Genomic DNA, 15556 nt, shown 5'->3' on the forward strand with positions numbered 1-15556 from the left:
ATGAGGAGTTGGAAAGGTAATGAATGAATTAAAATGTCGAACTCTGACTTCATTTTAAGGACATGTCGGCCAGGGATGTAGAGCTATATTTGTTTAACCACCGGATTGGCAAAACAGGAGAGTGTGTGCACCAGTCTGCCTTGATCTATGTATTCATGTCTGTGACTCTCACAGTATCTGCTGCCCACAGCTGCTTTATGGAAGGAACACCTCCTTCACTTCATGAAATCTCTGCAGCACCAGGAGGCAGCTGATGTGTTTTAACCACACACACACACACACGATTTAAACGCAGACTTCTGTTCCTCCATGTTTCGTTGTTATCGTTTCACTGAGCGGACCCGCCCCTTTTTTTTTTCAAACCCTCCCTTTTCTGGTCCGTCTGTGGCGGTAACAGGTTTTGTGCGCTGTGATGATTCGGCTGTACCTTTAGTAATGAATATTAAATGTTCATTTGATCATTGGTTTTATTATGAAAACGTCGAGACAGGAAATACTGTTTTCAACTCGTAACTTTACATGGAGGCTGCCGCATACCTCAAATCATCTTCCTAATATCTATGGAACTATAGATCCTACACATCGACTGGACGTGGATTCTAAAAGTACAATATACACTTCTCGCTAGAAATCTAATCAAAAAGCGTTTTAATGCCAAACTATCCTACAATTGAACAAACGACATATTTGGTCGTATGAGTTGGAGGACTTGTTGAAACAGACTCGTAACCCTGCATATTTGTTGTGTTTTGCAGCATATTATAAACATGCCATTCCCTTATCTTCAAATACCCCAGGTTGTGTAGTGATGTATTTGAGGTGTACTGTCCACATCGCAGACCTGAAGTCGTGCAGTCAATGTATGCGAAGTGTACAGGACCTTGGTCTCTGAGACTCAAAAAAGCCTTTCTCGCCTACCTGTCCACTTTGCAGACCTGAGATCCTGCAGTCATTTCTCAAAGATGGTGTGGCATATAGGGAGGTGCAATCTCCTGATGGTATAGACTGTATTATAGTGGACATCTGCAACCCTAGAAAACAAGATAACATTAGGATAATCAATGTATACAACCCATGTCCAAATCTAACCACTGATATATTTAAAGAAATAGCAGAATATAAACATAGGAAGGAAGTCTGGTGTGGTGATTTCAATGCACACAACAGTCTATGGGGCAGCAACCATACAGACAGTAACGGAAACATAGTGGAAGAAATGCTGGAGGAAAGAACACTAGTATTCTTATAGAATTCTTATCTGAATTCTCTGAGTTTTTATCAACTTTGGTTCTTAAAACAGATAAAGTAATTATCGTAGGTGACTTTAATATTCATGTTGACGATGATAAAAATAGCCTTACTGTTGCATTTAACTCTATATTAGATTCTGTTGGTTTTTGTCAGAGTGTAAATAAACCAACCCACTGCTATAATCACACTCTCGACCTTGTTCTGACTTATGGTATTGAAATTGAGCAACTATTAGTCGAACCGCATAATCCTGCTTTATCCGACCATTTCTTAGTAACTTTTGAAGTACTGTTACGAGACTACAAAGCATTAGTCAAAAGCTCCTGCAGCAGAAACCTATCTGTTAGTGCTATAGCCAAATTTAAGGAAGAGATTCCACCAATACTTAACTCGATAGCATGTCTGCATGTAAGGAACATGTCTGTCTTATAGACAGAGTTAACATGTGACTTGTCCTTCAAATTTACGGAAGTCCGCACAATGGAAATGTGATGTCAACTACCAATGTAAATTCCCCGCCGATGGCACGACAAATGTTACCAACTATGCCTACACACATGCAACCATTGGGGGTTCTATTTTGTTGTTATTCAGTGTTACCAGGGGCACGAACTTCTGACCGGTGTTCCCTCTTGGTTTAGTCCGTGGGGGAGTGCTTAAGTGTGGGTACACAGGTTCACCTGGTGCACAAGGTTATGGAGGTGGGGGTCTTGCTGGTGCTCAAGTGCCCATATACATCACCCCATGTTCCCATGACTGTTACCCTGCTAAAGAGACACTATTTCGGGGTAAACTGTATCCATGTTGACCCCTGGTTCTTGTTCCTTGTACCCTGGATGCATGTAGATGGGCCTGGAAGAATGCAATGTGGAGTTCCAATGCAAATCGGCTTAAGTCCAGTCAGGGTCTGGACATGTTGCCATGACTGTTACCCTGCTAAAGAGACACTATTTCGGGGTAAACTGTATCCATGTTGACCCCTGGTTCTTCATCCTTATACCCTGGATGTATGTTGGTGTCCCTGGAAGAATGCAATGTGGAGTTCCAATGCAAATCGGCTTAAGTCCAGTCAGGGTCTGGACATGTTGCCATGACTGTTACCCTGCTAAAGAGACACTATTTCGGGGTAAACTGTATCCATGTTGACCCCTGGTTCTTCATCCTTATACCCTGGATGTATGTTGGTGTCCCTGGAAGAATGCAATGTGGAGTTCCAATGCAAATCGGCTTAAGTCCAGTCAGGGTCTGGACATGTTGCCATGACTGTTACCCTGCTAAAGAGACACTATTTCGGGGTAAACTGTATCCATGTTGACCCCTGGTTCTTCATCCTTATACCCTGGATGTATGTTGGTGTCCCTGGAAGAATGCAATGTGGAGTTCCAATGCAAATCGGCTTAAGTCCAGTCAGGGTCTGGACATGTTGCCATGACTGTTACCCTGCTAAAGAGACACTATTTCGGGGTAAACTGTATCCATGTTGACCCCTGGTTCTTCATCCTTATACCCTGGATGTATGTTGGTGTCCCTGGAAGAATGCAATGTGGAGTTCCAATGCAAATCGGCTTAAGTCCAGTCAGGGTCTGGACATGTTGCCATGACTGTTGCCCGGCTAAAGAGACAATATTTCGGGGTAAACTGTATCCATGTTGCCCCCTGGTTCTTGTTCCTTGTACCCTGGATGCATGTAGATGGGCCTGGAAGAATGCAATGTGGAGTTCCAATGAAAATCGGCTTAAGTCCAGTCAGGGTCTGGACATCTTCCCATGACTGGTACCCTGCTAAAGAGACACTATTTCGGGGTAAACTGTATCCATGTTGACCCCTGGTTCTTCATCCTTATACCCTGGATGTATGTTGGTGTCCCTGGAAGAATGCAATGTGGAGTTCCAATGCAAATCGGCTTAAGTCCAGTCAGGGTCTGGACATGTTGCCATGACTGTTACCCTGCTAAAGAGACACTATTTCGGGGTAAAATGTATCCATGTTGACCCCTGGTTCTTGTTCCTTGTACCCTGGATGCATGTTGGTGTCCCTGGAAGAATGCAATGTGGAGTTCCAATGAAAATCGGCTTAAGTCCAGTCAGGGTCTGGACATCTTCCCATGACTGTTACCCTGCTAAAGAGACACTATTTCGGGGTAAACTGTATCCATGTTGACCCCTGGTTCTTCATCCTTGTACACTGGATGCATGTTGGTGTCCCTGGAAGAATGCAATGTGGAGTTCCAATGAAAATCGGCTTAAGTCCAGTCAGGGTCTGGACATGTTGCCATGACTGGTACCCGCCTTAAGAGACACTATTTCGGGGTAAACTGTATCCATGTTGACCCCTGGTTCTTGTTCCTTGTACCCTGGATGCATGTTGGTGTCCCTGGAAGAATGCAATGTGGAGTTCCAATGAAAATCGGCTTAAGTCCAGTCAGGGTCTGGACATTTTGCCATGACTGTTACCCTGCTAAAGAGACACTATTTCGGGGTAAAATGTATCCATGTTGACCCCTGGTTCTTGTTCCTTGTACCCTGGATGCATGTTGGTGTCCCTGGAAGAATGCAATGTGGAGTTCCAATGAAAATCGGCTTAAGTCCAGTCAGGGTCTGGACATGTTGCCATGACTGGTACCCGCCTTAAGAGACACTATTTCGGGGTAAACTGTATCCATGTTGACCCCTGGTTCTTCATCCTTGTACATTGGATGCATGTTGGTGTCCCTGGAAGAATGCAATGTGGAGTTCCAATGAAAATCGGCTTAAGTCCAGTCAGGGTCTGGACATGTTGCCATGACTGGTACCCGCCTTAAGAGACACTATTTCGGGGTAAACTGTATCTATGTTGACCCCTGGTTCTTGTTCCTTGTACCCTGGATGCATGTTGGTGTCCCTGGAAGAATGCAATGTGGAGTTCCAATGAAAATCGGCTTAAGTCCAGTCAGGGTCTGGACATCTTCCCATGACTGGTACCCGCCTTAAGAGACACTATTTCGGGGTAAACTGTATCCATGTTGACCCCTGGTTCTTCTCTCCTGGTGTCCATTTCATGTACATTTCCTCGTGTCCATTTCATGTACATTTCCTCGTGTCCATTTCATCTACATTTGATGGGGGAGTGACATGTGGATGAAATTGACCCAATTCCCGGAGGTTCCGGGCCGAATTTGGGAGCTCATATGCGGCCTGCCGTGCACCCCCACCCGTGGAAAGCAAAAAAAAGTAAATAAAACTGTCAATTATATCTTAAATTCATCAAAAACTACGTTTTTAAAAATTCTCGAAAAACGGCTAAGTGCCAACGGGTGAGGGGGTCAACCCTTCGGCGCTTCGGGCGGAAGCCCCGGAGACATTTCCACTGACCCGTTGCACTTTTCAACGTAGAGGGGAATTCAGACCTCCCCTCCTCCGTTAACAATTTTCATTCATCTTTTCCAAGCTACCTTCTGCACGAAATCGGAAACCCGGTTTTTGAGAGCACTTAGAAAAAAACGGCCTATTTCTCATGATGGGGAAATCATGGAGGAATGCGTCCGATGAGTGAGCACTTTGGATCGGACACAATTGTTGCCCGGAGGACCCCCAATCACGGTTCTTACAAAACTTTAAGTTTTTGAACTGGCTTCTGGAGGAATGCAAGGGGAGTTTCGACGGAATAACGAGACACTATTTTCGGACACATTTTCACCATTTTAACCCCTTTCTCTGGTTCTTCCAAAAGTTAACTTTAACTTATTTCCCCCCTGGAGGAATGCAAGGGGAGTTGCCAGGGGACTCTACCTGCATTATGAGGCACAATTCCCGGACACATTTTCACCATTTTCACCCCTTTTCTGCGGTTCTTCCAAAAGTTAACTTTAACTTTTTCTGACTCTGGAGGAATGCAAGAGGAGTTGCCAGGGGACTCTACCTGCATTATGAGGCACTATTTCCGGACACATTTTCACCAATTTCACCCCTTTCTCTGGTTCTTCCAAAAGTTAACTTTAACTTATTTTGCCTCTGGAGGAATGCAAGGGGAGTTGCCAGGGGACTCTACCTGCATTATGAGGCACTATTCCCGGATACATTTTATCCATTTTAACCCCTTTCTCTGGTTCTTCCAAAAGTTAACTTTCACTTTTTCTGACTCTGGAGGAATGCAAGGGGAGTTGCCAGGGGACTCTACCTGCATTATGAGGCACTATTTCCGGACACATTTTCACCATTTTCACCCCTTTTTCTGGTTCTTCCAAAAGTTAACTTTAACTTTTTTTGACTCTGGAGGAATGTAGGGTGAGTTGTCAGGGGACTCGACCCGCCTTAGGAGGCACTATTCCCGGATACATTTTATCCATTTTAACCCCTTTCTCTGGTTCTTCCAAAAGTTAACTTTAACTTTTTCTGACTCTGGAGGAATGTAGGGTGAGTTGTCAGGGGACTCGACCCGCCTTAGGAGGCACTATTCCCGGATACATTTTTATCCATTTTCACCCCTTTCTCTGGTTCTCTGGTTGCATCCGTCTCTGGATCATGGAAGAATGCATCCGCTGCATGAGGACTTTGGATCGGATACAATTGTTGCCTGGATGACCCCCAATCATGGTTCTTACCAAACTTAACGTTTTGAACTGGTCTCCGGAAGAAAGTAAGGGGAGTTGCCAGGGGACTCGACCCGCCATAGGAGGCACTATTTCACCCAGTTTTGGCTCCCGCCTTGCCTGGATGATAGGACCGATAGATGACAGGGATCTCTGCCCACCTAACGAGTGCCTAAATGGGACACCTTTCGCACGATGATGCAAATGGGTTATTTCTTGAAAATAAACCGGAGAGATTTGACATGGGGTCTTTCTAGTTCGCTGAGTGCAACTTTCTTATTTTCACCTATCCTTCTTTGTCCCCCCCGGTTCTATACATTATACTGGTGACACTTCCCGGTACCGAAATGCTCAGGCATACAAAAATGATGGCGATCGGTTGTCCTATCTGTCATAGTCCCTACCGCGCCCTGAGCAAGCACCTGCTGAGGAACCATAGTGTGCGTAATTTAGTTGAAAGAAGAATTCTGCTGTTGTTGGCGAAAGGACGGATAAACATTAGGCTCCATCCCTGCATTATTGCAGGATGCGAGTACATCGGGACAAGGCTGGACCGCCACTTGTACAGAAACCATGTTGAGCTGTCCCGGCAGGAATTACATGTGGTTTTAACTAAACTAAAAATGAAAGTGGCCACGAAGAAGCTTCATGAACTCAGTTTGACAAACCCCACAGTAGCAATGATTACCTCTTGGGATGTGAACACTGTGGGTGATGATGTCCTGTCACAACCTCCACCCTTGTCCCCAGTGATTAAATGTGACAACCCGGACTGTAAGGAATGTAGGATGGATGCAAACAGAATGAAGGCTCAGAGGGACATATATGCTGCTGAGGTGAAATCCCTGCGCTGCATGCTGCAGCAGAGGATTAAACGTAACCGAAAGAGGATGAACCAGAGGGCCGAGGACCAAGAGCGGGTGTTTCTAAGGAAACGATCCCGAACAGAGTCAACACCAAAGAGGCTGTCCAAGTCCAAAGGTCCCTCCTGCAGGAAGTCCCCCATTGCCTCTCACACACCTGTATCCAGCTCCTCAGAACCTGCATCCATAGATACCGAGGCCTCGTCATCCTCCCCTCCCATACATTCCCCCTGGTTCAGCGGCAGGGGCCGGGGGAATCGAATGCGGGACATTACATTCCCACGCATCATGGAGAAGTATCTGCAAGGCTACCGGGACCATTATGAGGGCATCGATCCAACAGTGAGGCTCCAAGAAAACGCAGTCTCCAAAATAAGCAGAGTCAAATCATTCCTAAGCTTCATGGCACACGGTTTCAATCGCCTGTCTGACTGGCTCTTTTTGAGGGATCTGAAGAGGATACGTGGGTGGTCCCGGAGCCTGATAAAGTCAAGCCTACAGGTCACGACATCTGACTTCTATATCAAAAATATATCACACTTTCTCAAGTACATGAATGAAACACCATGCAAGGGGAGCAGGCTCAACCAGAATGACATGATTTTAATCACACGGGAAGTTGCTGCCATCCTGAAGTCCATGAGAAAGAAGGTGTTTATCCACCAGATGCAGGTGAAGCGGGACAAGATGGAAGGTCTGCCAAGCCATAAAGACATCATGGCATGTTTGACTGCGGCCAAAACTCGCATCCCTCAGCTCCTGGACGTGATGACCAGCAATCCGACTCACGCAACCCGGAGCCTGCTCTATGGGTACATGACCCTCAATTGGAGCTGCATTTATGGGCACCGTCCGGGGGTCTACTCCAACATGACCAACACGGAGGTCCTAAAGGCGGAGATAACTGGCACTGCCTTTGGCCACCTCATCCACGTGAGTGAGCTATTAAAACATGTGTTTATTCTGGCAGTGATACACATGTTGTGGATGATTGATACTTGTATTGACGCTCTCTAACTCTGTCATAACAGGTAAGCAACCACAAGACGGCCAACGCGTTCGGGGAAGCGCAGATGTACCTCACCATAGAAGAATTTGGATGGATGAAGAGGTGGCTGGAAATCAAGGGTACGCTGACCGGCACCAACAACCGCTACTTCCTCTCCATAGCGGGGAAGAACCCATCGAGGAACCTTGCCAACTTCCTGAGGTTGGCATGGGACTGATGTTGGACTAAAAGGTCCCATTAACTTCACCGACCTCCGCACAGTCCACGCCGATAATGCGAAGAGGTTTCAGGACATAAGCAACCGCCAAAGAGTGAGTGATTTCATGTGTCACAACACTGCAACTGCAGACAAATGTTATGCCAAGAATCCTTCTTTGAAAGAGGCTGCGGACATACGTCTGCTCTTCACAGAGTCACTGCAAGCAGCGGCCGCAGCAGCATCAGGGGTGAGTGAAGACAATTTGGGGGACATTGACATCCACAGTGACCGTGACAGCTCTGGAGAGGAGCATAGCCCTACTCCCTACCAAGACTCCACCGATACCGAGACGTCAGATGAAGAATTATACAAAGACTTCAACGCTTGGAGAGCGGCGAAGAGGGAACAGTCAATGGCCGAACACAGTCCCTCAGACATGGGTGAAGAGAGGGTGCCAGCCTCTGCACCAACTTCACCCGATACGGACAATGTTGCCAGTGACCAACTTGTAAATATGCAATGTTTTGTTGTACTCAGTCCGCTTGTGCTGGATGAGTTAATAATGTTATAATGTTATAAAGTGTCAATGTATATATTTCTGTAAATAAAGTTTGTTAAAATTACTTAATTTAACCTCTTTTTTATAACCCAATATGGGTGTTTCCCCTTTAAGATCCCCAGGGGCACGAGGTTCTGGTGGTGTGCATGAAGGGGTTTAGTCCACGTGAGGAGTGCTCAAATGTGGGAGGATGTGTAAGGCAGAGGAGGGTAAAACAAGTTAAAGTGTGAACCTCCAGCAGGGCAGGTGGTGCTGCTGTGAATAAGGCCGATTATGGAGTCCGATGGGCGGACTGTAAAGCACCGCAAAATACACCCCCTGATAGGTAACCAGGGCCATGAGAACATCCTCCACAGGAGGGTGGGTGGTGCTGCTGTGAATAAGTCCGACTATGGAGTCCGATGGGCGGACTGTAAAGCACCGCAAAATAGACCCCCTTATAGGTTACCAGGGCCATGAGAACATCCTCCATAGGAGGGTGGGTGCTGCTGCTGTGAATAAGTCCGACTATGGAGTCCGATGGGCGGACTGTAAAGCACCGCAAAATAGACCCCCTTATAGGTTACCAGGGCCATGAGAACATCCTCCATAGGAGGGTGGGTGCTGCTGCTGTGAATAAGTCCGACGATGGTGTCCGATGGGCGGACTGTAAAGCACCGCAAAATAGACCCCCTTATAGGTTACCAGGGGCACGAGTTTCTTGAGGGTGTAATCATCTGGGTTTAGTCCGTGGGGGAGTGCTTAAGTTCGGGGGCCCGGGGTCCCAAGGTGCGCGAGGTTATGGAAGTACGCATGTCAGGTAGATATGCTGGAGGTCTGTAGTCCGTGTTTTAGGTCTCTGTGAGCGGCCAAAGTGAGGTGGTTTTCCCGGTGTATGTCATGGAAGTCTGACATAGCCTGTGTCCTGTGAAATAGCCTGTTTGCCCATGTCAAATCTTATTATGAGGCACTATTTTGGGATACATTTTATCCATTTTAACCCCTTTCTCTGGTTCTTCCAAAAGTTAACTTTAACTTATTTAGCCTCTGGAGGAATGCAAGGGGAGTTGCCAGGGGACTCTACCTGCATTATGAGGCACTATTTTGGGATACATTTTATCCATTTTAACCCCTTTCTCTGGTTCTTCCAAAAGTTCACTTATACTTATTTAGCCTGTGGAGGAATGCAAGGGTAGTTATCAGGGGAGTCTACCTGCATTATGATGCACTATTCCCGGGTACATTTTATCCATTTTAACCCCTTTCTCTGGTTCTTCCAAAAGTGAACTTTAACTTATTTAGCCTGTGGAGGAATGCAAGGGTAGTTATCATGGGACTCTACCTGCATTATGAGGCACTATTTTGGGATACATTTTATCCATTTTATCCATTCTGTACATTTGGCTTACCGCGACTGGTAGTTAATGTCGCTACGGGGGACGCGTATATCCCTAAGGTATGTAAGGGAAGCTTCTGCAACAATGGAGAGTCAGGACTCAGAGAGACACGAGGAGAGTTGGAGCTTTGATGTCAAACTTCATATCACAAGTCACAGCAGCAAAAGGTTCTGACTGCACGGGTGGGTTGTCATGTCAATTCTGACCAGCATATCTCTCTATAGACCTTTTAACTAGTTCAGAGAGAGTAAACAACATATTTGGGGAGATGGGGCGTTAACATCTGGAGACACAAGAGATGTCTCTCTCATCTGTGGAGCTTAGCGTTCTCACACTATCAAAACCTCCCTATGCCCTGTAGGTCAAGCTGTAAAATCTAGTATCAACATACGACTGCATTATCACATTCCTTACGGAAGATAAGGAGCAGGGCTGATCGTAAATGTAAACACACAGTAAATGTTAAATATCTTAGGAGTAAGGAATAATTATTATTTGACACTTAGAGAATATTTCTTCTCTCTTTCTAACAGTGCTCTCTTTTTATCATCTTTGATAATAACTAGTCTAATAATAATTTGGTCAATACTTAAATCAATAGGTGTCTTCAGATTTGAATGTGGTCTCACCGTACATCAATTACATCACAAAGTAGAATAAGACTGAAACATTCAATCACAATGATTGCTCAGCCATCATAATAAAAAATCATCTCATCAATGTTTGGATCATCTGTTGTCAAAAGCACAACAATGAACACACATAAAACACAGATGCATAATAGCAAAAACATCTACTTTAAAATAATATGTTTTAACATTTACTCATTAGTTAATCTCACTTATTAAACTACAAAATCAAAAGCAGCTAGCAGTTTAAAGATTTACTTTAAGACAATCACTAGTCAAAAGCATTTTAAACTCAGGACCATAAGAGAGCCAGCGAAGGTTGTGATTCACAGTTGTGATTTTGATCAATCTGGAATCTGCAAAATTGCAGTGTCTTCAATTTTAGGATTACTTTACGTTGACTTAATTGCATATTAAATCAAAAGACTATGGCATGATAACATAATTACATTACTTTAACTATCAATCATTATTTCATTTCAAAATCTGAAGGGAAAATTAAACAATTCTCAAAATGGTTAACAATCTGAAAAGTTAGGCAAATATTCAAAGACTTTTGTAAAAACCTGGAAAGGAAGGTTTAAACGTTTACAACTTGAACCATCATTTTAGGTCTGTCTGTGCATGGGTAATACGTTGAAGAGTAGTGTTGTTAAGCCTGATTGCTGGACAATTAAGGATAGTAACATTAGCTGTTATAATATTAGAAATATCTTATTGTTCAATACCTTTATAATCTGAAAATATCAATTTATTTTGTTTAGTGTGAAAGTGTAATCTGATCTGACAAAATACATTTATCACCACTATTTAACACATGTCTGTTCATCGGAAATATAAAAACAATCATTAATTGTACATCTGTAACCATCTGGTCATTCAATTCAAATGTTATCTTTGTACGAGAGCTGGAAGAACATGTCCTCCTGACTCGTTCTCCTCCTCTCTTTATGACACAGAATGTCTTGTGTGTAAAGGCATCCTGATACTGTATAGATTAGCACTGAGGTGCTGATTGGCTCAAAACTCTTCTTCATCTTCAAACATGTGGCCATATAGGGGCCGGAGACGAGTGCAATGCTGTGTTTTCGATTGTTGCAGTTCAAGTGAAAAGCCAAATGAGTGACAGAGTTGTACAGACCTATGCATTTTTGGATCCGGGGAGTTCCGGTACCTTTTGCACTTATAGCCTTGCAAAGAGATTGGGGCTAAGTGGCCAGCCAGCCAGTATTCTATTGCAAACAATGGGGCAAAAGAAAATTGTGAGTACCAATGTATTGTCTCACTTGGAAGTGTCTGGCATGGATACGGATGATTTTATTGAATTGCCCAATGTCTTAACCCAAAGAGTTATGCCAGTGTCACGTGTGAACATTCCACGACAGGATGATGTGTAAAGTGGCCTTACTTGAGTAACATAAAGCTGCACGACTTGAATGCAGATGTGATTTGCTCATCGGAACTGATGCAGCAAAAGTGATGGAACCATGGGAGCTGATCAACAGCCAAGATGAAGGCCCATACGCAGTCAGAACAAGAGTCGGCTGGGTCATTAATGGACCACTTAGGAGTGGAAGTAACGGCAGAGTTAAGACTGGCTGCTCTGTTGTCACAACAAACCGCATATCTGTGGAACATCTGGAAGAGATGCTCATTAAGCAATACAACCATGATTGTAATGAAAAAACATCAGAGGGGCAATTGGAAATGTCAAGAGAGGACATTAAATTCATGAATATAATGAGAAGTACTACAAAACTGAAAAATAGACATTATTACATTGACTTACCTTTCAGAGAAGAGGAACCGGTCTTGCCAAATAACCGCTGTGTTGCAGAGCAGCGACTTCAAGGCCTGAAGAGGACATTTGAAAAGAACATCAAGTTTAAAGAGGAGTGCACCTCATTCATCAATGATATGCTGGTTCAAGGTTATGCTGAAGTTGTACTCATTGAACAGCTGGAACAAGATGAAGGTGGTACATTCCCCACCATGGAGTACATCACCCCACCAAAGGAAAGCTGAGGGTTGTATATGACTGTGGAGCCTCATACAAAGGAACATCTCTGAACTGTCAGCTCTTGCAGGGCCCCGATCTCACCAACACTCTTATGGGGGTCCTCATTCGCTTCAGAAAAGAGCCTGTCGCAGTCATGGCTGACATCCAGGCCATGTTTCATCAGGTGCGGGTGCCTGATAAACATGTGAACTTTCTTCGCTTTCTTTGGTGGCCTCAGGGCAACACTGACCAGGAACCAGCAGAATATCGAATGAGGACACTTGTTTGGAGCTGTTTCGTCCCCCAGCTGCGCCAATTACGCCTTGAGGCGAACTGCAGAGGACGATGCAGCTCACTTCCCTCCTGAAGTGATCAAAACATTCAATCACAACTTTTATGTAGACGACTGCCTGAAGTCTGCAGCCTCGGAGGGAGATGCAATTACGCTTGTAAAGGATTTGACTCTGCTCTGTAGTCAGGGAGGATTCAACCTCCAAAAATGGGTGACAACCAGCCGTTGTGTCTTGACGTCAATCCCAGACATCAGAGCAACAGAGATGAAAGAGCTGGATTTGGACAGAGATCACCTGCCTATGGAAAGAGCACTTGGACTGCAATGGTGCGTGGAGTCTGACCAGTTCAGCTTTAGGACTTCATTACAGCCACGACCACAGACCAGGAGAGGTATCTTGTCGGTGGTCATCTCTCTGTATGACCCTATAGGATTTTTGGCTCCTTTTACAATGCCAGCCAAGTTACTGTTGCAGGAGCTTTGCCGGCAAAACCTGAAGTGGGATGAACACATGTCCCCCTCCTTCTCCAAACAGTGGTCTGATTGGCTGAGCGACCTCCAAAGGATGAGTGTATTCAAGGTGGAACGCTGTATCAAAACCATGAACTTTAAAACATCTGTGAAAGCACACATTCATAATTGTTCTGATGCCAGTGAAGCTGGTTATGGTTCAGTGTCGTACCTGAGACTGGAAGGTGGCAATAAGGTGCATGTTTCATTTCTTGCTGGAAAGGCCAGAGTTGCACCTCTGAAGCACATCACTATTCCTCGTTTGGAGCTCACAGTCCTCGCTGTCAGAATGGATGGAATGCTTCAAAGGGAACTACAATGGCAACTGGAGGAGTCAGTGTTTTGGACCGATAGCACGACTATCATCAAATACATCTCCAATGAAACCAGACGTTTTCATACGTTTGTTGCCAACCGAGTCACTGAGATCAGAGAAGCTACAGATGTTGACCAGTGGAAGTATGTGGGCTCCAAGGCCAATCCTGCTGACGAAGCCTCACGTGGATTAAGAGCCGAAGAATTTCTCACACGTGGAACATGGATTAAAGGCCCAGAACTCCTGTATTTCCCTGAGAGTGAGTGGCCTACACTGGAAATGGATTCAGTCATTCCCACTGATGACCCGGAGGTCAAAAGAGAAGCAGCAGTGAATGCTATTGTTAAGGATTCAGAAAATCCAAGAGACCATCTAATCAACTACTTCTCATCTTGGAAGAAGCTTAAAACGTCTGTTGCCTGGTTCCTTGAACTTAAAAGACTTATGTTGCTTCTGAGTCAAAAGAAAAAGGAACCAAGTCTGACTCCAAAGGATTGGTCCGCTCTGTGTGCATCCAAACCAGACCTGTGACGAAGATCTGCCTGCTGGTGGAGGCCACAGAATAAGATCATGGACAATTCTATCTATTTTCTCTTCCTGTCTTCTTACCATCTGTTTATCTTTCAGTGGCTACAGAGAAGGTGACACAGAAGACACTATTGCTCATGGATAGAGAGAATAGCTCCCTTATATGTTTTACATAAGGGTAATTGTGATTCTCACAATTAGGGGCCGGCATGTGGAAGCTATTCAGTATTTTCACATTTATTTAATGTATTTATTTGTTATTTTTTGTTTTGTAGAATTAATTGATTTACAGCCATATTATTTAAGTTAAGTTGTGTTCCAGCTAAGATGCTTTTATTTTGAAGGTGATGGGTCAATTTGGGCACACAGCTGGGTTTATTTAAGTCAATCAGGGCACAGCAGCAGTCAGTGGGCACCGGGAAGGTATATGGTTTTTTACCAGTGTCAGGGCTGAGTAAACATTTCAACACCTTTTGCTGTATTGTTCCCGCAAGGTGAAGCTAATAAAATACAACAAAAACGTCGATGCCTTGTCTGGACAATGGATTAATTACCGTCTCCAATCTGCGTAAGATCTGCTAACTGGTGCCTCAGTGGCCTTTTGAAACTTTGGTGTTGTTGACAAATAGCCACTACAGGCGGTACTACACTTCCTTTAGGTTGCTGGGCCCGGAAGACTTTTTCCCATTGAAAAACTAAATAAACTACCCAGTATGAACGTTTGTATAGCCCTTATTAAAAACATTCGTTCCTCAAGTTGTAAAAATGTGCTAATAACGTTATTCTGAGAGTTATTTCCCTCTGCATTATGAACGCGCATCTAACCCACGGGACGGCGCCGCCCGGCACGTTCATGTTACGTGTTCAGTACTACATGAGTTTCTCTTTACCCATGGATGCACAATAACAACGGACCCATATCGCCTTACTGCCAGTGAGCCCACGGAGCTGTAATAATGCACATGTTTGCTGTAATTCATCATTTGTAAAATATTATACTACATGGTAGGGCTGTGCGATTATGGCAAAAATCATTATCACGATTATTTTGGTCAATAATTGATCACGATTATTAAAAACGATTATCCATTTACTTTGAAAACATCCATTTATTGAAAAAAAAGTGAACCGTATGTTAAGAGTTGATTACCCTGAACTTTAAGTATAATTCAACTGAAAAAACAATTTAAAAAAAAAATTACATTTTTTTTATTAATAATCGTTTTATTTCGATTACGTTGTTTTCGTAATCGTTGCAAGCCAAAATGGTAATTGCGATTAAAATACGATTAATTGCACAGCCCTACTACATGGGCTGTATGATGTAAATCTTGTACCGTAAATGTTGTATTAAATAAAGTTAATATTACCGACGTAGATTAACGTTCCTGTAGCTTCTTATTGCACTTGCAATTGTTTTATTTACTTGTGGGCTACTTAACATGAATAATCACAGTT

General features: G+C 44.1%; 2 protein-coding genes across 2 annotated transcripts in view; both read left to right on the forward strand.

Annotated features, from left to right (window-relative positions):
- LOC117551927 (zinc finger protein 658B-like) overlaps positions 1-15556 on the forward strand; it is a 45560-nt gene that overhangs the window by 13019 nt on the left and 16985 nt on the right. The gene's annotated exons all lie outside the window — the stretch shown is intronic.
- On the forward strand, positions 5629-8512 carry LOC117551926. The gene is made up of 2 exons (XM_034225006.1): positions 5629-7614; positions 7713-8512. Exons 1-2 carry the CDS (start codon positions 6166-6168, stop codon positions 7905-7907), a joined length of 1644 nt encoding a protein of 547 aa, XP_034080897.1. The 5' UTR covers positions 5629-6165; the 3' UTR covers positions 7908-8512.

This window comes from Gymnodraco acuticeps, unplaced genomic scaffold, assembly GCF_902827175.1.
Source record: "Gymnodraco acuticeps unplaced genomic scaffold, fGymAcu1.1, whole genome shotgun sequence".
Taxonomy (NCBI): domain Eukaryota; kingdom Metazoa; phylum Chordata; class Actinopteri; order Perciformes; family Bathydraconidae; genus Gymnodraco; species Gymnodraco acuticeps.